A 26,922-nucleotide genomic window follows, 5' to 3' on the forward strand; every position below is an offset into this window, starting at 1 on the left:
TGCCAGCTGAGCTGAACACAAGCTGGACACCATTCGTCAGCTGAGAATTTGCATCGAAGCTCTTGATAGCCACGATAAGCATAATTATACAGAGGTAACCTTGTTTGACTCAATACGCATGCAGGTGATACCACTATTGGCACTACAATGTAAATGGTGCAAAATTGATGCAACAGCGAATATGTACTTCGTACAATCACGAACAATTGTAAGCCAAGTGTTCATGCCTGTCATAGAAGAATTTCAGCCCGGAAGTCTTGTTGTCATGGTCATAAATAATACAGGACTTGAGTTGGCTCTGGACATAAACACACTTGTGGTGAATACGGTCATTATTGCGAGAAAAATATTTAGCCACTGTATGTTAACTGATGCCGCACTACACGCAATATTTCATGTACATGTGTGTGAGACTCAATTGCATCCACAAGGCCGTAGATGCATGTAAGCACACAATGCTGTACAGTATAAGTAGTAGTCGACATGTGGTGTCTTCCTGCTGCACATGCACATGCGGCAAGTTGGCAACGACACATGACCTATCTGCACCGCACAGCGTGAGCTTAGAAAGGAATATTGCACACATAGTGCTATTTGTGTTCCGATATCGTTAAGCCGGTATACATGTACTAGTATCCTTATACATGTACCTGGTCACTCGATAGGCGATGCCGACTGTACTAATCTTATCCATATTACCCGATAGGCTATATAGCACACTGCGTCAGATCACTATGCAACAAAACAAGAGCTTTGGAGCGAATATACACTGAAGCAAAGTAGGTTTCAACGGTACGGCACTAGTCACGATGAGGGGAGTTACGAGGATGGTTAGGCCGTGACACATAGATGATGATTGTTAATGATTCATGCACGGTGGAATATTACCACCAATGGCGATCATATTGCTTTCACAACAATGACATCAGTAGGAGCAGTGACACAACCTTATTGCTCCAAGTAGGATTTACAAGCGAGTGAAGGGAGAGCAGACTGGTCTAATAGCAGACCGGGTCTAAGCAAGGAAGTAATCGGCATCAGAGGTGAGCTTGCACATCAGAAAACAGATGATGATCACCAAACACAGAGAAGTTGGCTATGTGTATGTTTGTGTCACTGTGTGTGCATGTGTGTGTGTGTGTGTATGCGCGCATATCTGTGTGTGAAAGAGAGGCAGACAGACAGATAGCATATGGTGGGAGGGATCAAGGTCTGACCTCAGAGTTAAATGCTGACGGTGTGGAATAGCAACAGTGCGAAATCGGGCAGGGTGGTTAATGGCCCACACTGGAGCCGAGTAGGAGCGCCAGTGGTTGAGGGCTAGCACAGGAGTAGCAGCAGCTCCAGCCTAGGAAGATCAGCTTCTGGATGAAAATCTCCCAGACACAGTAGGTACCAAGCTTCACTAGCAGATTGCCGGCAGGGGTGCACGGCGAGCACCCGTACATCCCTCAAGCCACCAGAGCCGCAGTACTTGGACACGATCCAGGTGCTTACCCGCCAACAATGCTGAGAAGGCACTGGAGCCATACAGGAACTTATGATCGAGCATGACCACAGACTTGAAATACAGGGTCCGGCGTTGAATACTGAGACAGCGACGTCTCCTCCAAAGAACATCACTCAGCCCCACCATTGCATTATTTTCGCTTTTTCATGATTTTTACAATTGTGTTAGAGCACACAGCACTCGATGCAACATTTACCAGTGACTAAATAACTCCGCGTCTCCGACCATAACTGCAGCGTTCCCGTGAGCCTGTTGGATTTCTGTCAGCCTGTTGAGATTATCTTCATCTCGTCACATGTGAGCCTGTGTGTTTCATCCGTATCGTGGCACAATTACACAGACACGATTTCCAACTCAGGCCGGTTCCGTTGCTCGAAGGGTTGGCGGTAAGAATTGCTACGCCGTCTGTGGCTGCATGGGAACTTGGCGAGTCGTTGTCTTTCTCCATAAATCCTGATCGTCACGCGAACAACAGCCACTATTGCCTAAAAACTACGACACAACAGTATCAAGCTCGCCCCAGCAGAAGGACACGAATGACGAGCGCTAAGACGGAGAAAGAGAGACAGGGTTAGCGAGAGCTGACTAGTGCAGGTACGCTGTCACCTCCTGAGGTGGTGGGCGAAGCAGCGAATTGAAACGAAGGAAGATAGAACTTATTAGAAGGCATACGGAGGCACCAAAACCTATTGCCTGTCACATACTAAGTGCCATTTAGGGTTGACAGCTGTCAGCTGACAGCCTCAAAAATTTGAAAATCTGCTCAAAAAACTCTCGATCAGAACTCTGCGCACTCTCAAATGGAGCGCACAGTAAAAAAACTCGGCGACGAAGAACGCTTCGTATCGACGCCCTGGACTGAATTCGGCACGTCCAACAAACGGAATAGTGTTCTCTGATATATTCTCTACGTGCTGGGTATGGTCGCGTTTAGTTGGAAGCTCAGTGCATCACCACTTTCGATTTTGAGACTTGGCCGATGGACTAATCGGAATCAGTGCCCAATTCCCCTTCGGATAAGCCATACTTATTTTTGGCGTTCAGTTTCCCTTTAAGTGATGACGTCACAGTTCCTTCGATACGCATAACAACGATCCCACTGGGGACAAACAAAAGTAGCGTCGTCTCCACCGTACCGAACCAGTTGTCAGTGGCAACATATAGGAATCGTGTACATTTCTTCGTTTCTTCTTTGCTGTTTTCAGTGAGTGTTTTGTTTTCTCTTTGTCCTTGATCTCGACGATGTTGTCGTGCTCATTACCTTACTGAGACGTCTCTTGTGACTGTAGCCAGTGTCACGGAGGATTTTATTGGCGTGACAAGGTAGATCGCCGAGATCGAGCGTGAAAAACGCTCTGCATTAGTAGCTCCTGTAGAATGTTTTCTGGGATGGCGCATCCATGGTCAACAAAACCAAGGTGCAAGACAGCATGAGAGATCGTGTCAACGATGTGAACTCCAAAAGGTAAGCTCCTGAACAAGTGGAAAGATAGGTATTTACAAACTCTCTCTTCATCCATCGATTGCCGCTATGCATCGCATTTTGTCTTCACAGATAAACTGGCCAAATTTATTGTAACTAGAGAGTGCAATCGTGCTTGGGGCCCATCCCAATGTCATCACATGGCTGTGGTGACTAGTGTATATCTGGGAGAATTTTTCCTCGACTGATACGGAGTGCAGGTGGATCGATTATGAGAAATGCGAACATGTGAAGTAAGTAATTAGTTGTGTCGAAGAAATGTGCAATAAAACGAGAGAGCTTGGAAGCTCAGGGCCCTACGCTATGCTTTTTTGCTTTGATGACCTAGACAAAAGAAACATAGGGATGTTTTAAATTCTTATAAGTTTCTACTTTTTGTTTTTAGACATAACCTGGGATTTGAACCCGCACTATCGCCCTGCATGCATCCCCCGATACACTTCGCATACATACTAATTCTTCCAAGTTGCTTCACGTCATGATTTTGTATTTGAAAGCCCTATTTGAATATGCATTGTGGCCAGCCTTCTTTGAATGTACGGTACGGTACGGGATATGTACGGTACGGTACGGGATATGTACGGTACGGGACAGGTACGGGACAGGTACGGTCGAGGGTAATACGACACCATCTACCGCCTTGATGACGGCAAAAAAAGAAAAGGGATGTTATCAATGTTTCAATTTTTTCAGGCATTACCTGGGATTCAAACCCGCACTATCGCCCCACATGCATTCCCCCATACACTTCGCATTCATGCTCCTTCTTCCAAGTTGCTTCACGTTATGATCTTGCGTTTGAAAGCCCTATTTGGCAGCTGTATGTGGCCAGCTGTGTTTGGTGGTACGGTACGGTACGGGACAGATACGGGATAGCGCCAGGCGTGACACAAACACACAAACAAACAAACACCAAATTAAAGCTGTGTGGACCCTGGCTAGCGCCAGACATTACTGAAGTAACGTCTTCTGCATAGCTACGGGAATAAAGTTATTATTATTATTATTATTATTATACGAAGAGCGTGTTCGTGAGGTTGAACTAAGCATTTCCAAATCAGCCAGCCGAAAAATAAATCACCGATCCTTTCGCCGAATACGCAATTTTCGCACTGAATTCGTCGAAATCGATGTTTTGGTACCTCAACAAAATGCAAATACAACTATTTCTGTAGCCACTATCTGCGGAAGGTGACTACCACTTTAGCGTGAATTGCCGAAAATGGTCAGCTGGAAAAGACGCTGAAATCAATAATTTAAAGAGTCGGCGTGGAGAAAGCAATTTTATTAATGCAACGAGAGAGCTTGGAAGCTCAACGCCCTACGCTATGCTTTTTTGCCTTGATGACCTAGACAAAAAGAATAGGGATGTTATAAATTCTTATAAGTTTCTACTTTTTGTTTTTAGACATAACCTGGGATTCGAACTCGCACTATCGCCCTGCATGCATCCCCCGATACACTTCGCATACATACTAATTCTTCCAAGTTGCTTCACGTTATGATCTTGTATTTGAAAGCCCTATTTGAATATGCATTGTGGCCAGCCGTCTTTGATTGTACGGTACGGTACGGGATAGGTACGGGAAAGGTACGGGACAGGTAAGGTTGAGGGTAATACGCACCATCTACCGCCTTGATGACGGCAAAAAAAGAAAAGGGATGTTATAAATTTTTCAATTATCCTTTTTTTCAGGCATTACCTGGGATTCGAACTCGCACTATCGCCTTACATGCATTCCCCTATACACTTCGCATTCATACTCGTTCTTCCAAGTTGCTTCACGTTATGATCTTGCGTTTGAAAACCCTATTTGAATATTGCGGCCAGCTGTATGTGGCCAGCTGTGTTTGATGGTACGGTACGGTACGGGACAGATACGGCATAGCGCCAGGCGTGACACAAACACACAAACAAGCACCAAATTAAAGCTGTGTGGACCCTGGCTAGCGCCAGACGTTACTGAAGTAACGTCTTCTGCATAGCTACGGGAATAAAATTTACTTTACACTCAAACATACACTGTAGATGTACAGGTAACATCATGATAATGATTCCATCTTCATTGTCCCGCAACTGGTACACCATACGCACCGAATACATGGTGTGTGTGTTGCGCGCGCGCATGTACATGCACACACTCTCATGCGTGGCCGAGTCGGCCAGATGAACAGACCATGCATAGGTGGTATAGGCACACTATCGGACCAGAAAAGACATTACTGATTGTTAAAACGTAGAGGAGCACGACTGATGTTCTACAAAGGTTGCCTAGTTTGCCCTTCACTCAGAGCTGACACCATGTACTTGTAGAAGCTTTGCACTAGCATAATGATGAATTGCAGTACACGAAAAGTAGCTGAATGACACCATACATGCATTATCTGCATGGAGTGCTGCAGCGCTAGTCGATTCATATCCAGCATCCGGAGTCGAACCCCAGGGGCGATTTTGAGCTTTTTTACGCGTCTTAATTAAAGTGCGGCTAGCACACCCGGAAAATATGGTACTGCTCAATGTGCATGGTGAGTTTAGCAGCCGGAGCTGGAGTGTGCGATTGTTAGTCAATTGCTACCTCAGCTAGTCATGAAGACAGACAACCAACAGTCATCAGAAGAGACTACTCAGCTCTATTTTCTCTAAGGAAAATAGAAAGGACAAAGGAACTACAAGTTACGCTATAATGTCCGCTAACACCAACAAAATACTAAACAATCAGCTCATGCGATAACATTGCACGACACTGACCGACGCTACTGACGTTCAACTAACTGGCTAAAAGCTTTAGCGAATCTTGGATGCGCGGCACTCCAACAGCCTTCCAACTTGGAAGGTTAAGTTATATAAAACACATAAGAAGGGGAAGGTGAGCGCAACCAAGATAATCACAAGCTGAAAGTCTCAGCTGTGAAGGACGTTGGCGGATGTTTATGCATGTCGATAACGATACTGGCAAGACCATTGCACAATACGGTCAAACCACGATTCAAGAAGGCAAAGCACCATTGCACACAACTTGTTACCGCATGAGCTGATTGTTTAGTAACTGGTGGTGGTAGTGGACATTATAGCGTAACTTGTAGTTCCTTGGTCCTTTTTATTTTCTATAAATTAATCCTAGGCTCTCCATCCGAGTCCGTTCTTGCAGACTTGATGAGCCGTCTTTATTTTCTCTGCTTTTCTTTTTTGGCTAAGTGTGGCAACAAGACAGTTAGTGATATTGCGCCTATTGGTGCACTCCGATACATCTATGTAAAATACCAACCTACAGTAAAGAAATGGACCAAGGAACTACAAGTTCCACTATAATGTCCACTAATTTATTAGTCCGAGTCTATCCTTGCACAGAATATCAACCGTTTTTATTATTGAAAATTGGCACAAACGCCAAGGACATCAATGGATAGTGTTGGTCAATGGAACCTGAACCCGCACCCACGGCCGCTCCTTTACACACATAACATTCGCTGGTCGTACTGCAGTGCACATTCTGCAATCAACGCGTGTTAACGTTATATTAAAGGGAGCGTTTGATTTTAAGTAGATTATCTAGAGTTGCAGCGAAGATTGGTGTGGATGTGCATTACTGGTGATTTGCCACTTTGCTGAGTATTGCTTTCACCTATTTTGCTCCGCAGACTCGAACAACAGACCTAACTCTTGATGACCTCGTCAAATTCTCCACTGAGCACCACCATTTGCAACACTTGAATTTAGTTCGTATAGCCACTCCTCTAAATCCACAAGTGGACATTGCCCAAATCTTCCACATGGGCCAGATGCCCTGGCTCTCATTCAAGTGCCATGACGATGATTTGAGTGCAGACAGGTTTGCGGGTATTATTCATATTGCTTCACCAACGGTAAGCAAGAGTGTGTGCGTGCGTGCGTATGTGTGCATGCATGTGTGTGTGTGTGTGTATGTGTGTGTGTGTGTGTGTGTGTGTGTGTGTGTGTGTGTGTGTGTGTGTGTGTGTGTGAGTGAGTGAGTGAGCGTGTGCATGCGCGGGTGGGTGAATGGGTGTGGGTGTGTGTTTGTGTGTATATGTGTGGTTTGTCTGTCTACCTGTCTGCCTGTCTGTGTGTCTGTATGTGTGTCCGTCAGTCTGTGACCTCTCTCTCTCTCTCTCTGTCTCTCCCTCTCTCTCTCGCTCCCTCTCCCTCTCCCTCTCCCCCCCCCCCCCTCTCTCTCTCTCTCTCTCTCTCTCTCTCTCTCTCTCTCTCTCCAGGTCGTTTCTTTTTTCGGTTGAGGTAGGTGTGCGTGGTTTCATCCCGGACTCTCTTCAGAGGGCTCTGAAAGCGCTTGGGTTTTCTAATCGAAGAATAAAATTTATTTGTAATTTGTGCAGTAAGACGTCTCTGCAAAGCAGCTACATCATCTGGTTGCGACGTCAACAAAAACACTGGTCGGAAGATCCACTTTTCTGAGGTACTGTATGTGGGGCTCCGTTTATTGAGGTGCGTTGAAATTTATTCTCTTTATCTTATTATTTCTTTTCTTTAATTTCCCCATATGAGTTCCTATCAGTTGCTGTGAACACCTTGAGTGGAGAGCGCTTGCTCGAGCGTTGAACCGGGTTCTTAATCCACCATACCCAGTTCGCAAGGCTGGGCGGGGTTGTGAGCAGGCTTTCATTTCATCTTTTCTTATTATTTCTTATGATTTCTGCTTTTCATCTCATTACAAAAATTCTGCGCATTTTTTTCTCCATCTGCGCATAAAATCTAGACTGACAACCTGCTTGTTAAATCATGCACCTGCTTTCAGGCGTAAAACCCTGTTGTAGAGGTCTCAGTCCTCATTTGTTAGACTTACCTGTCTTTATAAATGTAACTTACTCCAGTTCCAAAAATTACGCCTCGGCGTTTTCACAGGCTTTTGAGATTAGCTCTCTCCTGAGTCTTTTAAATTGCTTCAAGTTCAAATAGGAAAAAAAGCCACCCATGGGCTCCGAAAGGGGGAGGAGGATGAAGCCCTAGACACTACGCATGCACCACACGAACACGCTGTGTCCCTAGACGATTCTGCTGTGCCATATGACGATCCGTTGGGTTTGACCTCAAGCCAGCGGAAGCACTCCAGTACACGGCATGACACAGGTGAACATCATACATGTCCGAAATGTCACACCACCATCAAACAATAACATAACCTTGCACGACATATGCGGACTAACAAATGCAAAACATTGGCTGCATCGCAGGCTGGAGCTGTGTCAGCAGTCTCTGCATCACCACCATACGAGACTCCAATGACTTCAGAGGCAAGTACACCAACCATTACACCATCAGACCGGGAAACAACATGTCCACACTGTTTGAGAAAACTCAAATGGAAACAAAACTTGCCACGACATCTACAGACCTGCCCGGTCTACAAAACACTTTCAACCACCTCAGCCAAAGCAGACGGCAGTAGCGGGGATGGTCGGACGACTTCCATGATTGATTCAATGCACTTCAGCCCATCTGTAGGTCAGACAATGACTCCTGGAGATGAATTGCGAACAATCCTGCACGAATCCACTCCCTGTCATAATGAGTCTTTACTTCATGTCCTGAATCAACGGGACATGGACAAGGTAGAAGTCCGGCAGTCCCTACTGCTACCGTCAGCCAAAAACACCAAGGCATGGCACACAATAAATGCTCAGTTGAAGATCCATCTCACTCAACACTTCCCAACCTCATACCTCAAAAGCACTAACATCGAAGAGACTCTGGACAAACTAGAGAACTTCATTCACTGGTTTTTCGACCAGAAACCACCACCACCTCCACCAAAACACAAGAATGCAAATAAAAACCGTGCAGTGGAAAAACTCCGGGCTCACAGGCGTGATTTAAAGCGCCAATTTCGTAAGATCAAAACCCGGACGAAGTACCTGCAGCGCTCAGAAATGAGTATTTTTCAATTGGAAAACAAATCAAGCGTCTTTTGAAACAACAAAAGATGTACGACGATCGATCCCGGAACAAGAGGGACCAGGATGCCTTTCTCAAGTACCCATATGCCTTCGGAAAGAAATTGTTTCAACCAACCAACCATGTCAAACCCACTTTCTCTGACACTACCTGCTTTGAGTACTTCCAACACACATATGCAGACCAGGATCGTGCCACTTCGTACGAATCCTGCCCCAGTGCAGGGAAGCCCCGGGATTGCACCCACCCAGTCGATGAGGGGACCCCTACATGGACTGAATTTCAGAATGTTTTGAAGAAGTGTCGCAACACCTCTGCACCGGGTCCTGACAAGATACCATACATAGTTTGGAAGCTTTGTCCCTCCCTTCAATCCATTCTTTTCACCATCTTTGGGCGGGTTTGGGAGAGCAAGATCATTCCAAGGCAGTGGCAGGTAGCGTGTATCACACTCCTGGCCAAGGGGGAGGTGTCTGATGATCCTTCGAAATTCCGACCGATTGCTCTAGCAAACACGTCCGGGAAGATCTTTTTCACCTTAGTTGCAAAGCGCCTCTTGAAACATATGCTAGGCAATAAGTTCTTCGATGGTGACAACCAGAAAGGATTTATGCCTGCAAAGGCTGGGTGCTTAGAGCATACGTCATCACTTTGTTATGAGGCAATGCGTGATGCAAAGACGGCAAAACGCCAAATTTGCATTGCGTGGATAGATTTGAAGAATGCATTTGGTTCAGTGCGCCACAATCTGATACAGTATGCTCTAACCCACTACAGCCTTCCTTTGCAATTCAGAAAATTAATTTTTTCCTACTACGACAGTCTTTGCGCTTTCGTCGTACAACCACACACTCCCACCTTTAATTACAACATTGGTGTTTTCCAGGGGTGCCCCTTGTCCTCGGTCCTTTTCAATATTTGTTTCCAGCTTCTGCTGGACTCACTTGCAGCCCCTGAATTAAGTTGCCTCTCCTATGATTTTAAATCTGCCCCTTTGCAAGTGTCCCAAACAGCTTTTGCTGATGACTTAGGCCTCTATAGCAAATCTAGTGCAGGTTGTCAAAAACTCATTGCGGTCACGGAGGACTTTCTCTCGTGGACCCAATGTATGCAGGCGGCGCCGCACAAATGCAAAAGCACTGCAGCAAAGCTTGTAGATGGCCGGTACAAACCTTACGATCCCTGCCTGACGATGTCAGGGAGGAAGATTGCTTTCATTGACACTGCAGAGTTCAAGTTCCTGGGGCGAAGGCTGCATGCTGATTGCTCTGAGCAGACCCAGCGGGAAGACATCCGTCAACTCCCTGTGTCTCTCATGCAAAAAGTAGATGGCTCTTGGCTTCAAGACCACCACAAGCTATGGCTTTACCACCATCTTGTAGTGCCCAAGCTTTCTTGGTCTTTCCAGGTTCTTGAACTCACACAAGGTTTTGTACGTGAACTGCACTTTATGTGTTTACCGTTTCTGAAGAAATGGTCAGGCCTACCTCGATGCGCAAACTCTGCCATTCTTTTTATTGGCAGTTGCAAACGCTTTGGCTTACGCCTCCACTACTTTCCTACGGTGTGGAAAAAGTGCCAGTCCATCAAATGGCACATTCTTCGATCGAGTGGGGACGCACGCATGAGGGCGCTGTACACTCTGCGTCGGAGTAAGGATGCGAAGCTGACAAAGCGATATGCGGCGACAATAGAGCTGGAGTGTGCAGAGGCATCAGTAGGTTCAGGGACTCCCCGTCCACCGTCATCTTCAAGTCATCGTGCAGGGTTGGGTGCTCGTGCTCCGAAGCAGCATTCCAAACCCCCGAGGAAGGATCTCCTTCAAACATTTGAGGAGATCAACGCGCAGGAGCAGATTTTGAGGCTGAAGACTCTTCAGGTGCAAAGCAAGTGGTTGGAGTGGACATCGGTGATGTGGCAGGATCTTTCGTGGAAATCCCTTTTGTACGGTGGTACTGGTAAGGATTTGAAATTTCTTCTCGCATCAACCCTCGACGTGCTACCTTCTCCGACGAACCTACGCCGTTGGGGAAACACCGTAGTGGATCCGTACTGTAGTTTGTGCCGTGCCTGGGCCTGTACTACGCGCCACGTGCTTGGCGCTTGTCGCGTAGCGCTGGACCAGGGACGTTACACCTGGAGGCACGACAACGTACTCGGGGTCATCGTCAGGAACATGCGTGAGGAGATTTGAATCCGCACTGCTGCAAACACCGTACAAACCGAAAATTCAAATGAGCTTGACTTCATCTCGTTTTGCAAGGCAGGAGAGAAGCCAGTTCGCGTTCAGCCCAGACGAAAGTTGGTTACGACTGATCTCCTGTCAGCGGCCTCAGACTGGAACCTTCTTGTCGACTCAGTTAGTGCAAAGATTTCTTTCCCTAGCTGTGTTGCACTTACCACCCTAAGACCAGATATAGTTCTGTACTCTACGAGTCGTAGGATTGTATTCTGGATGGCGTTGACAGTTTGTGCTGAGAACAGATTCAGTGTCAGTAACTCGCGGAAGGACAGGCGGTATGCGGATCTGGCCGATCAATGCCGAGCAAACGAGTGGCAGGTCGTTTCTTTTTCGGTTGAGGTAGGTGTGCGTGGTTTCATCCCGGACTCTCTTCGGAGGGCTCTGAAAGCGCTTGGGTTTTCTAATCGAAGAATAAAATATATTTGTAATTTGTGCAGTAAGACGTCTCTGCGAAGCAGCTACATCATCTGGTTGCGACGTCAACAAAAACACTGGTCGGAAGATCCACTTTTCTGAGGTACTGTATGTGGGGCTCCGTTTATTGAGGTGCGTTGAAATTTATTCTCTTTATCTTATTATTTCTTTTCTTTAATTTCCCCATATGAGTTCCTATCAGTTGCTGTGAACACCTTGAGTGGAGAGCGCTTGCTCGAGCGTTGAACCGGGTTCTTAATCAACCATACCCAGTTCGCAAGGCTGGGCGGGGTTGTGAGCAGGCTTTCACTGATTTCATCTTTTCTTATTATTTCTGCTTTTCATCTCATTACAAAAATTCTGCGCATTTTTTTCTCCATCTGCGCATAAAATCTAGACCGACAACCTGCTTGTTAAATCATGCACCTGCTTTCAGGCGTAAAAACCCTGTTGTAGAGGTCTCAGTCCTCATTTGTTAGACTTACCTGTCTTTATAAATGTAACTTTCTCTCTCTCTCTCTCTCCCTCTCTCTCTCTCTCTCTCTCTCTCTCTCTCTCTCTCTCTCTCTCTCTCTCTCTCTCTCCGAGGCTCTCTCTCTCTCCGAGGCTCTCTCTCTCTCTCTCTCTCTCTCTCTCTCTCTCTCTCTCTCTCTCTCTCTCTCTCTCTCTCTCTCTCTCTCTCTCTCTCTCTCTCTCTCTCTCTCTCTCTCTGTAGTAGACGGACTTTCCCCTACACAAATCACTATGTATTACTATGTATTGCACTATGCTTTGCTGGCACCATCAGATCCCTTGCTTTCATTTAGAGATCGCTAGCTAGCGCTCGGAGCTGTAACTGGCAATCTCGTACCGTATATAGATCCGTGTGTCAGTTGCCCAGTTCAGTTGTTGCAGAGTCTTTGCTTCCGTTGTTTCTGTCGTCTTACCTTCATTTGAGTCTTTCAATATACTATAAGTTCTGTGCTACCTACGTTTGTCTTTTCGTGCAATATTTTCCCTGAGGATGCTACTTGTGTTTTGAGTCGGAGAGACTGAACCAGTTTTGCCTTGTCACTCGGTCGCATACTACACACACACACACTCTCTCTCTCTCTATCTTTCTCTCTATCTTTCTCTCTCTCTTTCTCTCTCTCTCTCTCTCTCTCTCTCTCTCTCTCTCTCTCTCTCATTGGGCGCTTTCGATTACCATGGCGTTTACACAATTCTGGATCTGGGTTCTATAATTCTCGAATGACCAAAAGTACGGATTGCGGCCATGTAAACGAACGACTGGAATTTACAACGCATTATATTCATGTCATGTCACAAACGAAATTGGTCGTAAAAGGAGATCTTGTACAGCCTCGCGCACACGTGGACCCAACATCGCGTACCGGTCCGTCCCGGTGAAGGCTCCATGTCGGCAACCATATTGGGCTTCGATAAAGCTGAATATGTGTGTGAAAGGATCACCCACTGAAATGATCTGGTAATAATTATACTCAGCTCCGAGAGAAAACTGAACTGCGGCAAGTAGCTTTTTGGGAAGACAAAAATAGCAATTACATGCAGTTGTAGCCCTGTTTCCGCACCAGGCCGGCCAGGGAGGCTCTTCGCGTGCTAGAGGCTGCGTTTACACGACAACGTTAGGGGTGAAACGCAACAAAATCCTTTCGGATGCATGGTTCATTTACACGGAACGGAGCAAAGTGTAAAAGTCGTACGCCAAAATGGAAGAAAACCAAAAAGCTGGCCAAGGTGGAAGAATTTGAAAACGGATTCTTCTGCCGGATATTAAAAAATGGGTGTGTGAACAGTCGAAACGGTGTGCTGGCCTCGTTTCCCGTCACATTAGTTTCGTTTTTGGCCGTTAACACGGATCCGACAACCAAAAAATTGTTTCTACAATTTTAGTCATGTCACGAGTGTTGTCTTGTGGCAACTATTACTTGAGTGTGATTGGTGTTTCCACGGCAACACTTGGCACATGACGAACTTTGGCGGATCCTTTGCTCCCGTGTAGACGCGTGAACACGACACAAACGAAGACAAGCTCGGACCAGCTTTGATCGTGTAAACGCACGAAACGAAAAAAAGAATGCGGGACTGAAAACGGAAAACTAGCCGTGCGGTGACGTGTAAACGCAGCCTGAGTCATGACCGGTCATGGCCATGAGTCATGACCGGTCACATGCCGAGTGTGCAATCCTGGCGTCAGAATTAGAGAAATTCTGCCCTCTCTCCAGAATTGACGGAATTGAATACTGTGGTAGTCCCACTGAACTATGGCTGATAGTTGCATGACTCTTGTTGTAATGTATGTTTTGTCTCTGTCATTGATGCGCTTTCAGTAATCTGCTGATATGCTAGAAGCATCCTAGACCTACCTGCACTGTGTTCCTTCTGTACGCATTCGCCACATACTTGGCATGCCCTATCCCTAGCGCTGGGTAGTACCATGCAGTCTACCAGCGACGTAGGTCGCACGTGATACTTGTAGTGATTGTACATATTGACGGATCCTGGCGCAAGGTCGAGGAGATCGAGAGAGAGAGCCCGAGCATGGTGGCCAGATCCATAGTGTCCTAATTTATTATCCAGAACCGTTTTCCTTATATTTATTCTTATTGCATGTATTGATTAATCCCATTGCTGGATTGAACCGTGTTGGCTGGTGTGAACTGATTGACGAGTTGACTGAAACATTGGCGCAGTGAACAGGATTCTTTTCTTAATAAGTCACTCGTTGAAGTTTGTAGTTTTCACCACGCACGTGGGAAATGGCAGAAAAAGTAAAAGTCGGCGTCCGCCTTGACCTGGACCATGAGCTGGGAAACGATCATTTCCTTACTTGGCGTAGTCAGTTGGAGATTGGCTTTGCACTCCACGAAGTGAAGGATCAGTCGAAGCAGTATTTGGCAGCAGCTGCCAATTTAGGCGAGCCAGCAAGTCACTACTTATGGCAGAGCTACCCGACAGTGCTAACTACTGCAACTAATCCCTACAACGATCTTATCAAATTGTTCCAAGAATATTTCGGCTCGAAACAGAGCGCAGCGTCCCGTTTGGCGGAATTGTTTGCAGTCGAGCAACGTCCTGGGGAGACTGTACAGGCCTTTCGGCTGCGGGTGCAAAAAGACATGAGGGTTTGCAACCTGACCAGCACTCGTACTGCCGAGGAACTACTGGGAGTTGTGGGAGTCCACCTGTTTGCACGGGGGCTCAGCTCTGCCAGTGCCCGAAAGAGTGTCTTGGAGCACGATGCGCAGGACTTGAGCTCCGCCGCAGCCAAGGCGCAGGCAGTGGTATTGGCTGAAGAGGGTGCCAAAGAAGCACCAGTGCCAGAGGTCAGCTATGCAGCTACGCGTCAACCTGGACATGCACCATTGCCAGCATCAGGCTGTGGATATTGTGGAGAGACGCACGCTCCAGGCAAGCCGAACTGCCCAGCAGCGCGTATGTTCTGTGCCCAGTGTGGGCGTAAGGGACATTTTGCATCGGTGTGCCGTGCCGGATCTGGTCGAGTGGACCGCAGTGCCCAGACCCAGTCGCAGAGCACGTCATCCAGGCAACACAACCGATCAGCACCAGCCGTTTCGTCACTCCGAACTGGTGCAGCATCACCAGCAGTACAGTCCGCCCAGCCACCAGAGGCCTATGAAACATTCGGGGTACACAGGGCCTGCTCTAGACATTCAACACAGCCCGGTCAGAGTGCACCTGGCGCATGCAGGCCAGCCGGGTCAAGCCGGGTCAGATCATCCGGCAGAAAAACAACCAAAAAGCCTGCTCAAAACTTACTTGCAACTGTGTCAAAAGCTATAGCCAAAGTTACGCTTTGACTGCCTGACCCATCGACTTTCAATGTCCTGACTTCCTGCTCGCCGCTAGCCCTTTCCCAAAGGTGCTCTTTTATTTAGTGCTCTTCGCATCCCTCAAAATATGCTGAAAAAGCGTTCTTTTTTTCAGTGAAAACAGGCAAAAAGTGCTCTTTTTTCAGCGAAAACAGTCAAAAAGTGCTCTTTTTTCAGTGAAGCATAGCCATGATACATGTTCAGATATGAACCCAAGTTGAGAACTGAATACGCACTCTTCTATTTATGGGTTCACGAAATGCAAAACAGGAAGTTAGTTCAAAAAACCTACTTTTTACAGCATTGTGTACAAGCTTCACCAACTAACACTTGTTGTCCCCCCCCCCCCAAAAGGGGCGTGCCAAGGCCCATCGTCGCATCGAGCACTTGGAAACGCATGCATGAGCAAACAGATTTTAGCACTTTTTCAGCTAAAAAGCTCAAAAAGGGCGATGATCACCAAAAAACGCAATAAAGGGCGAAAGAAACTGGCTTTTCCAAAAAGAGCCAAAAAGGGCGAGCACCTTTGGGAAAGGGCCACTCGCCGCTGGCCAGATCGCGCTCGAACCAGTTGACCCCAGTTGACCCAAGCCGAGTTTCTGTCGCTTGTAGACTGTAGTGTGTACGGTTGCGCTAGATTTGCAACAGATGGGGTCCGCGAGTCGTAAAATACCGGTATTTTAGCAATCCATTGTCAGTTTGAGACTTTTTTCAGCCGGGTCACACCGGACCCGGCGTTATCTGTTCAGCCAGGTCGTCCAGTTCCCCAGCCGGGCGCGTGACCCGGCTGACCCGGCTCTCCAGCAGGCCCTGGGTACAGGCAGGGAAGACCGGTTTCACTCTACCTCTGAGGCAGGTAGCATTGGACTGCCGACACACCTTGTCGCTAAGAGTGGACTCTGCCAGCATGGTTTCCATCATCACTAAGTCATTACTCCCATCGGGGTACGTCCTGTTACCGCCGCCATGCCCACTCCAGCCAGTGGGGACGCAACGCATAACAGCTGTGGGCGTGTTTGAGGGTAACCTGAGCTATCAGGGCCGCGAAACGACTGAGACTATCTTTGTAGTCGATGACGCACACTGCACTGTGCCAGCATTACTGGGAGAGCAGGCCTCCATCCGTTTAGGTCTTCTGGCATTGCCGATTTCAGCAGTTGAAATCCCAGCCTGTGCCGAGGGCCTAGCGTCACTCCCTGCTATGCGCGGCCCGATTACAATCGCTCTCGATCCGGATCGCCCTCCGTCTCAACAGTCATCTCAACGGGTAACACCGGCACTGCTCACCTCGCTACGCCAACAACTAGATGCATGGCTAGAACAAGGAGTGGTCGAGATGGTGGAGGAAGTAACGGCTCCGGACTTTGTTTCGCCACTGGTAGCCACACCGAAACCCGACAAAACCATGCGCTGGTGCGTAGATTTACGACAAGTCAACGCAGCGGTAAGGCGACCGGGTGTGCAACTCCCAACAGCTGATGAGCTTCTATCTCGACTGTCGGGCGCACAGATGTTCTCGAAGCTTGACCTGAAGTCCGGGTATTCTCAGCTCGAGATCTCACCTGAATGTCGTCATGCCTTCGTGGTCGCCTCACCCTTGGGGTACTTCCGTTTCTGTCGTCTACCGTTCGGCGTGTCCAGCGGCCCTGAAATATTTCAACGTAAGATGGAGCAAATTCTGGCAGGATGTGAAGGGGTAGTCATCTACCTAGACGACATTCTGATTTATGCTCCATCATTGGAAGAGCATGATCGACGCAAGGCAGCAGTCCTGACGGCTCTCAAGGAGTACAATGTCACCCTGAATGACAAGAAGTGCGTCTTCCAGGTCTCAGAGCTGGAGTTTCTGGGACATCACGTCTCGGCGAAGGGCATTTCGCCAGGTCCATCGAAGGTTGAGTCACTCAGTCAGATGTCGGTGTTGCGGTGCGACTTGGTCCCGCAACTAACCATAGTCAGGCAGACCACAAAAACCCAGAAACTCCTTTAATCGACATTACCACTCGTTTTCAACAAGAACACCAAAGAACACACCGAACAACGATCGCCAAATCGCTGTCCTGGGCAAAACGTGCAGCGTGCGTGCATTTGGCTTGCGCTGCATGCATGCACACAACGACGTGGCATAGAGAGAAAATGCAGCGTACAGAAAATGCATGATCATCGTAGCCATAGAGATACTAAATATGGCGACTGCCAAAGTCCGCGTGCAGCGCGGACGAGTACGAGTGCATGCAACGAAAAGAAAAGCAATAATTTGAAATGCAGAACAAGCAGAAACTAATAATGACTTGCAATGTGCTGGAGTGAAAGAATAAAGAATTGTTGGTTACGGAGGTGAAAACAGTGTCTGTCAAGGGGTGCTTGCACCCAGCGACAGGGTGACAGCACACCCTGTCAGCGAGAGTAAGTTTCGCCAAGTAGATCGTAGCGGAGTTGCCGCGGATGGCGATAATGCAACGGATCAAATACTAGTAAGTACATGTACATTGCAACCAATTAGTGTGTCAACAAGTCTACTTATATAATACATTAGAACAATTCACAAGATATTCCGCTCGTGAACATGGCGTGGTACGAACACGCATAGCAATTACTGTATCGTAAAATGTGTCTCGACGTAGACGTAACAGACATGCACTCGTGATGTAATTCTAACAGACTAACAAATAAATATTACACTCGCGAAATACATAGCAGTAATACGCAACGCACCAATATTGCAAGCGACCTAGCATGTCTTGACAATACTGCCCTTGCAGCATGTGACAGTTCTGTACACAATTCGTAACTACAATCCAGTATCAACGTGCAACATGTGACAACATGAAAGGATAATGTTCAAGAGTGCAGTCTCCTGTCCAGTCGGATCCCACCAATGTGGCCGAACTCCGAGCATTTCTGGGCTTAGCAACCTACGTGGCAAAGTTTATTCCTAACATTGCCTCGGTTGTCGCTCCGATGACAGCACTATTGTCTGGCAAGTGGAATTGGACAGCAGCTTGCCACACCGCAGCTGAGAAGATACGCAGTCTGATTACTAGTGCACCTATTCTGGCGCTATTTGATCCAACGCTGCCGACCCGCATCGAAGTTGACGCGTCTGGCCATGGCCTTGGAGCAGTACTCCTACAGCAGTCGCAAACAGATGGTCAAGAGTGGCGACCTGTCTATTACGCAGGCAGAAAGTTGTCAGATGCAGAGTCACGCTATGCAACCATCGAGCGAGAGGCACTGGCGGTCGCGTGGGGCTCTAATCGTTTCCGCAGCTTCATCACCGGCATGCCTGTGACCATTATCACTGACCACAAGCCACTGGTTCACGTATTTATGCCGTCGTACAAGCTGGCCTCAGCTAGTCTCCGAGTACAGCGCCTGGTGTTGAAAGTGCAAGACTTGACCTTAACCGTGCAATATCGCCCCGGCAAGTTGAATCACATTGCTGACGCATTGTCCAGGCTGCCGGCTGAGGATGCTGACCCGAGTTTCCTTCTCGTCCATGCTGTCACCGTGGCAGACGGTGTTTCAGCACATCGCCAGTTGATTGCCAGAGAAACAGCGCGCGACTCCACTCCGTGCTCAGTGCGAGATGCGCTGCGATCGGGTAAATGGCCGTCGGCGACAGAGCTCGCACCGTACCAAGCCCTTAGTCCGGAACTCAGCGTGTGGCCCTTTCCGAACTCGTCGGACTTTCTCATTCTGAGAGGGGAAAGAGTGGTGATTCCAGCATCGGCAGCTCAACACGTACTGAACCTGGCTCACGAGGGACACCTTGGTCGAGACAGGACACTGGCTCAACTCAAGGAGACTGTGTGGTGGCCCGGTTGGAACACGGCAACTCGACATTTCCTAGCCAGCTGTACACCATGTGCGACAGAAGCAGCTATACGACCAGTACCGCTGAAACCACGCGACCTACCTCCACATGCCTGGCACATAGTCGCTATTGATGTGTTTTATTACCAGCAAAGCGCCTTCTTCACCCTTCTGGACTTGTACAGTCGGTATCCAGCAGTTGTCCGCTTACCAGCTGAGAAGACCAGGGACATCATCAAGGCGCTGGAACAGATCTTCACGCTGTTCGGCATGCCACGGCACGTCATCTCCGACAACGGTGCACAGTTCTGCAGCGACGAGTTCCGTAACCAGCTTGAATCGTGGGGCATCAGCCACGAACGCACTGTGCATTACACACCACGTCAGAACCCTGTTGAGCGTCTCCACCGGACCTTGAAGCAACATATGCGGAAATCCGGCATGCCACGAGCAGACGACGCTCTTCGTGTGGCGCTCAAAGCTGTTCGATCAGCTATCAACACCACTACCGGCAAACCGCCGGGAGATCTCCTACTACGAGGAGGTTATCGTACTCCACTCAGGCAGCTTCAGCCAGTAGATAACATGGCTACTGCCGACGATGACGAAGAGATAGACAAGGAAGTGCGTGAACGCGATGCTCAGCACAAGGCAGCATCCAAGGTGACTTTCGACGCAGCTCACCAAGCAAAATCCCGCACCTTGGTGCCTGGACAAGCAGTGTTCGTCAAGCAACCCTCTGGCTCAACTGACAAAGCTACCATCGTCACAGCAACACCACATGATGCAGTCATTACGACCGAAGAGGGAGTGACTTTCCGCCGTCATCTTGACCGTCTGCAAGTGGATCCGACGGAGGTAGTAGCAACAGCTACTCCGCTAGATTCCACAGTTCCATCAGCTCCCGGCAGTCCAACGGCCGCAACACCTAGTACTGTTCCGCCAGCTGCTGGCCGTCCGCAGCGTACGACTCGAAAGCCAAGTCGTTATCAGTAGACCGCTGGTCTTTTCTAAGAAGGGAGGAAATGTGGTAGTCCCACTGAACTATGGCTGATAGTTGCATGACTCTTGTTGTAATGTATGTTTTGTCTCTGTCATTGATGCGCTTTCAGTAATCTGCTGATATGCTAGAAGCATCCTAGACCTACCTGCACTGTGTTCCTTCTGTACGCATTCGCCACATACTTAGCATGCCCTATCCCTAGCGCTGGGTAGTACCATGCAGTCTACCAGCGACGTAGGTCGCACGTGATACTTGTAGTGATTGTACATATTGACGGATCCTGGCGCAAGGTCGAGGAGATCGAGAGAGAGAGCCCGAGCATGGTGGCCAGATCCATAGTGTCCTAATTTATTATCCAGAACCGTTTTCCTTGTATTTATTCTTATTGCATGTATTGATTAATCCCATTGCTGGATTGAACCGTGTTGGCTGGTGTGAACTGATTGACGAGTTGACTGAAACAAATACCATCAATTCTAACGACGGAGTTTGTGTAATCGAACTGTGTATCAACATTAACTAATTCTGGAATCGACCGAAATGTGTGTAATCGAACGCGCCCATTGCTTATTGCATACGTCTTGTCTCTTCTGCAGCTGGAAACACTGCAGCTAGTGAATACACGCAATATCTCAGACGATGTGCTTTGTCTCATCTTGAGGCACTGCAGATCCCTGACAGTTCTTCAGCTGAAAGATAATCACATTGGACCTGAAGTCATTGACAGCCTTCTGGATAGCTGTCCTCCAAGGCTTACCGAACTGTCACTGCCCAAGGGTTCCCCACTCCTGCTTAATGAGCATGTTGCGGAATGTGTGGCTCAGTCTTGCCCACTCCTGGAGAAAGTGAATCTAAGTTGGCACACCAATATCGGCAATGCTGCAGTGCGATCATTACTACTCCTGTGTCCCATGCTACGCATCCTGGAGGTGAAAGGTGTGAAGCAGCTCACATCCGATCCGTTCTTGCCATTGGCGGTCGTATGCAAGACTTCAGACAGTGTTGAAGATGAAGCGGTACTGGACTCTGAAATGATGGCACTGGTCAAACACAACCAACAGGTAAGGATCCTTCTAGAAAGAACTGAGAACAATGTCAACCTCATCTCTTGTCAAGTATTGTGGGAGAAGAGAGAGAGAAGAGAGAGAAAAGAGAGAGAGAGAGAGAGAGAGAGAGAGAGAGAGAGAGTGAGAGTGAGAGACTGAGAGAGAGAGAGAGAGTCAGAGAGAGAAGAGCGAGAGAGACAGAGAGTCAGAGAGTCAGAGAGCCAGAGAGTCAGAAAGACAGAGAGACAGCAGGGGCATCGCACACAGCACGGTCACTACGGTAATGACCGTACCACTATTTGACCCAAGTATGCCGTGAATCATGCACTGATGTGGGCTCTAATTTTCCAGAATTTTCGGCTCAGCCACCCTTTACCATGAGTAAATTGTACTCCAGATGGCTGTACCACACAAAATTACCTTCCGACGTCCCTGGACAGAGAGACAGACAGGAAGAGAGTCAGAGGGAGAGAGTCAGAGGGAAAGAGTCAGAGGGGGAGAGTCAAGGAGAGTCATGGAAAGTCAGAGAGACAGAGACAGAGTCAGGGAGAGAGTCAGAGAGTCAGGGAGAGAGGGAGAGAGAGAGGGAGAGTCAGGGAGAGAGTCAGGGAGAGAGAGGGAGCGTCAGGGAAACGATCAGGGAGAGCCTCAGCCGGGAGAGGGAGAGTCCAGGAGAGAGAGGGAGAGTCAGGGAAGGAGGGAGAGCCAGGGAGAGAGAGAGAGAGAGAGAGAGAGAGAGAGAGAGAGAGAGAGAGAGAGAGAGAGAGAGAGAGAGAGAGAGAGAGACAGGGAGACAGAGAGAGAGACAGAGAGGTAAACAGAGAGAGTGATACAGAGAGACAGAGAGAGAAAGAGAGAGAGAGTCAGGGAGAGAGACAGACAGACAGACCGGAGACAGACAGACAGAGGCACAGTCAGACAGACAATCAGACAGACAAACAGCCAGGCTGTCTGTCTGTCTGGCAGCCAGCCTGCCAGACAGAGAACGGAGGATATGAAGACCAACAGGAGACTAGACTGATTGATGCCTTCCTACAAGTGCCTTTTTCTTCGGACTGATAATTATTAATAATGATAATCACCATCCTGAAGAAGACACTCGTCAATCAAAAGAGAGACAAGAGGGAGAAAAGAGAAGAGAGAGAAGAGGGGAGTAGGGGGAGAGAGCCCATAACATATTAGGCAGAATGCAATATTTTTGAAGAGAGCTAGCCAGCCACCCACCTGCACCCCATCTCCATCCATCCCTTAAGGCACCTGCCCTAGCTTGTATGAAAGGTGCGGTTACGTGTGTGTGTGTTTCTGTGTGTCGGTGTGCATGTGTATATGAAGATGTATTGGTGTGTGTGTGTGTCTATGGAGATGTACTGGTGTGTGTGTTGTTGCTTGTATTTTTTCTATCCATGTGTGTGTGTGAGGGATATTTTGTGTTTATCGACCTGAAGAAGGCCTATGATTCAGTGCCCAGGGGGTGTCTGTGGCAGGTCCTCGGCTGTGCGGGAGTACCAGAAAAGCTTATCAACACCATCCGGTCGTTCCACGACCCCATGTCAGCATCGGTGCAGTTCAACAACATAATCCCGTTCAGCATTGGTAATGGTCTTCGCCAGGGGTGCTCTATGGCGCCGGTCTTTTTTAATATCTTTATGTGGGCCGTGATGACCCAGTGGCAACACCGCGTCAGGAGAGTTGACAGGGTTGGCTTCGAGCTCCGCTCAGCATACAGCAGCGATCTATACCGTTAACCCCGCCGTGACGACCAACACCATTGCCTAACAGATTCCCAGTTTGCTAGCGACTCTTGTCTATTCGCTACGACTCGGTCTGGAGCGGGCACAGCATTGTGCTGTATTCACGAGGTGGCGTCGGGATTCGGCTTGACCATCAGTGCAACGAAGACTCAGTTTGTAGTTGTTGGCCCCGACATCACGCCTACTGACCGCGCTCCCCTCTAACTTGGTCAAGCGGAGGTGGAATGCGTACCGCATTTCAAATACCTCGGGTCTGTAGTGGACAGCGGTTGCCGTTCGTCCCGGGACATCGCCGCAAGGATTGCCCAAGCCTCCAGGGCCTGCGGTGCTCTTCGGAGGTCTGTATTCTCCAATCCACATCTGTTGATGCACACCAAGCGGTGCGTATTCAATGCTTGCGTTCTGTCCCTGCTGTTGTATGGCTCTGAGTGCTGGACGCCCCTTCAACATGACTTGCAGAAGCTCTCAACCTTCAGCATGAGGTGCATCCGATCCATCCCCGGGGTCTCTCGAAGCTGGATGTGGGACGAACACATCACCAACGAAGACCTGCTGGTGCGCTGGGGAGACTCCGAGACGATTAAAGACAAGATTGCACATCGGCGGTTGGAGTGGTTGGGGCATGTGGCGCGGATGCCGGACAACCGCATCCCGAAACAGGTACTGTTTGGCTCCTTCTTGCAGCGTCGTTTAGCACATGGCCCACGCCGCAGATGGTAGGACTGTGCTGTCCGGGATCTACGTGCCCGTGGCGTGGAGGCATCATGGTATGATGTTGCATGTGAGTCCCGCGCGGAGTGACGCAGCACCTACCAAGAGCCTGACAATGCGCCTGAGCCTCAGTGTGGGCGGTGTGGGCGGTGGCTGAGAAGCCGCGGTGGCTTGGTCCGGCATGTGTGTGCCTCAACGGTGGATGCCACAGTGCCACCTGGAGCTACCGGAACGTCGGCACCGGCGGAGGGATGTTGTGCCGCGCATTGTGACAGGTGTGGTCGCTGCTTTCGCAGTGTTCGGGGACGGGGCAGGCATCGCTGTTCAAGGGTGGCGCATAGACCAACAGCAGAGGAGCGCTCAGCCTTCCAGCACGTGTGCATATGCGGCAAACGGATGAGACTACCCGTGCACCTGGAGCGTCATCGAGCGTCGTGTCCTCTCTCTCTCTCTCCTCTCAGGCTTCCCAGTGATGGGATCACGTGACCCTTTTGCGGCAGTGACTCTACAGAACAGGACAGGACAGGTGTGTGTGTGTGTCTTTGTGTGTGTGTGTGTGTGTGTGTGTGTGTGTGTGTGTGTGTGTGTGTGTGTGTGTGTGTGTGTGTGTGTGTCTGTCTGTGTGTGCATGCGTGTGTCTTTGTGTGTGTGTGTGTGTGTGTGTGTGTGTGTGTGTGTGTATATATATGTGTGTGTATGTGTGTGTGTGGGGGGGGGGGGATTCACTGGCCAGAAAAAGCCACTTCAAACAGCTATGTGGTGGATACCAGGCTAAAATTAGTGGCAGTCAATTCATCAGCCTTGCAAGCTGTTGAATGGTGTAATCCCAGCACAAGTTGCTGTGTCTAACATGGCTGTTCGCTATCATCGCTTCCGCGATGGGCATGTCTGAGTCTGTATGTGTGTGTGTGTGTGTGTGTGTGTGTGTGTGTGTGTGTGTGTGTGTGTGTGTGTGTGTGTGTGTGTGTGTGTGTGTGTGTGTGTATGTATGTGTGTTTGTGTGTGTGTGTTTGTGTGTGTGTGTGTGTTTGTGTGTGTGTATGTATGTATGTGTGTGTTTGTACCGGTATTGTATGTTTTCTGCATGTTTGGTGTACTGCAGTACTACGTACGTCGCTCAACAGTGTACGGTCGTAACTTACAACTTCTGGACTTGAGATTCTGTGATCATGTGGATGTTGAGCATCTGATGACAATAGCACGTGCGACATTCCAATCCCTGAACGTTAGGCACTTCAAGTTTGACAAGGTCACCGAGGGTGGTGAGGCCAAAGTCACGAGGGTGGTGAAGAGTAGAATGTAGCACATCAACATATAGGGGTGAAACGAAGTAGTCGAAGGTTCGAAGGACCTTCGTTTTCGATTCGAACGAAGGTCGACACGGGTTTAGTGCATGCATGCATGCATTGATTTTGTGCGATGTGCTGCATGCACTAGCACTGTCCATGCTGTACAAGTAGGGGCACGGTCCGCGTGCGCACCGGAACTGAAGAAGTGACAAGTCACAAGTCCGTACGAACTGGCCCTGTTCCAGTCACCAGCACTCAGCGTGTTCCCGTTTTGCTGTAGTGTGTTGTGGATCTACCATGGTGTACTCATAGATGACTTTTTTTGATTGTATTCCTCCAGAGTGCTTGGCGCTCTGCGATACTAGTAGGAGAGTAGTTTTGCGATTTCGATCCTGTCTTCGCTCAGTAATGCTGCTTGTACCAGGAATATAGCTTGCTGTAGCTGCCGTCGATATCTACTACTACTAGCTGTGATGGTGTCTGGAGAAAGTTGTAGCAGCGATACATACGAGTGTAGTCTCATAATTTGAATCGATAATAAAAGTTTCCATCGCTGAAGCCATTGCAGTATTCACTCTCCCAGCAGCAGCGAGAGGGAGCACAGCGATGGCCTGAAATCATCGAGGCAGGTGAAGTTCCTCACCCAGTGACTATTCACTCTCCTCTCCATCACCAATGCAGTCGCTGGATGCGAGCAGATAAGCGAAAAGTACATATCCAGATTTGACAATTTTTGATGAATTTGGGCATCTGATATTTACTACGCAACATGGCTCTTTCCGTCCATTTTGGTATTGTTCAAGCAACTGGCTGTACACTAGAGCAGTGATCTCTTGTCGCTTTGTGTCCAAAAGGCGAAGGCTAACACGTCTGTACATGATCCAAAGTACACTGATCTAAATTGTCAGAAATATGGACAATTGACTCACAAACAGGTATTAGGTATGGCCTCTATCAAGAGTATGTTAAAACCTTGCCTCTATCTATAGTTGTGTGCTGGGCCAAAGTATTCTTTTACCTGGAATGGATATACATTGATACCACCAGATTCAGAAAGAATTGCACATACAACATAAGCATTGGGTTCTGATTTTTTGCCCCTTTTATTTTTAAGATTTCCGAGCATTTCCGTGATCATGTTAATTAAAAAAAGAATCCTTCGACACCTTCGTTCGTTTTAATAAAGAAGGTTCGAATGGTAATTTGAGACCTTCTTTTCACCCCTATCAACATACCAATATCCAACCATGCTGACCAGATACGATTTGAATGCTAGTGTTTTGAGTGTGTGTGTGTGTGTGTGTGCGTGTGTTCGTGTTTGTGTGTCTTCGGCTGTGTTTGTGTCTGTTTGTATGTGTGTGTGTGTGCATGTGTGTGTCTGTGTGTGCTGTGTCTGTTTGTCTGTCTGTGTGCTTGCCACATTGCGTTGATGCATGCGGATCGCATCTCCGTTGTCTTGGAGGAACGAATAACTTCCATGTTCGTATAAAATATTTTCTTCAGTGAAATGTTCAGGCATGTTATGCCTCCTCGCCGACCATGATGGCTGTGCCCATGTCAGTGCATACTAATAAACTTTCTATCCACTTGAGAGTTTTGTGTGTGCATTGTCCATTGTGTACACAGGTGATGTGGAGTGGCAGTTGGCTGTGGCCAGATAAGGATGCCAGTGACTCCTACTGAGTCAGTTTAGGTCTGTCCTGCCATCCCAGCTCCCACCTACCTGATGTGGTAGTCAAGGGATTGCCGGTTTGTGAGGCGGTTAGACAGAGCATCATAGCCAGGGCTTGCAAACCAGGCAACTGATGTAAAGACTCGATGATGGGCATGCTGATCTTAAGTTCTTTTTCACAGGTAAAGTAATGTTAGTAGGTAGCGCCATGATGGAATACTTCTCC

The 26,922-nt window shown here is 48.4% G+C and overlaps 1 protein-coding gene across 1 annotated transcript; it reads left to right on the plus strand.

Moving 5' to 3' along the window:
- Window positions 1-6,632: 6,632 nt before the first annotated feature.
- On the plus strand, window positions 6,633-26,685 carry LOC135810519 (F-box/LRR-repeat protein 20-like). The gene is made up of 4 exons (XM_065324011.1): window positions 6,633-6,857; window positions 20,824-21,288; window positions 24,838-24,997; window positions 26,651-26,685. Exons 1-4 carry the CDS (start codon window positions 6,765-6,767, stop codon window positions 26,683-26,685), a joined length of 753 nt encoding a protein of 250 aa, XP_065180083.1. The 5' UTR covers window positions 6,633-6,764.
- Window positions 26,686-26,922: the final 237 nt, after the last annotated feature.

The sequence above is a fragment of the Sycon ciliatum genome, chromosome 2 (assembly GCF_964019385.1).
Source record: "Sycon ciliatum chromosome 2, ocSycCili1.1, whole genome shotgun sequence".
Taxonomy (NCBI): Eukaryota; Metazoa; Porifera; class Calcarea; order Leucosolenida; family Sycettidae; genus Sycon; species Sycon ciliatum.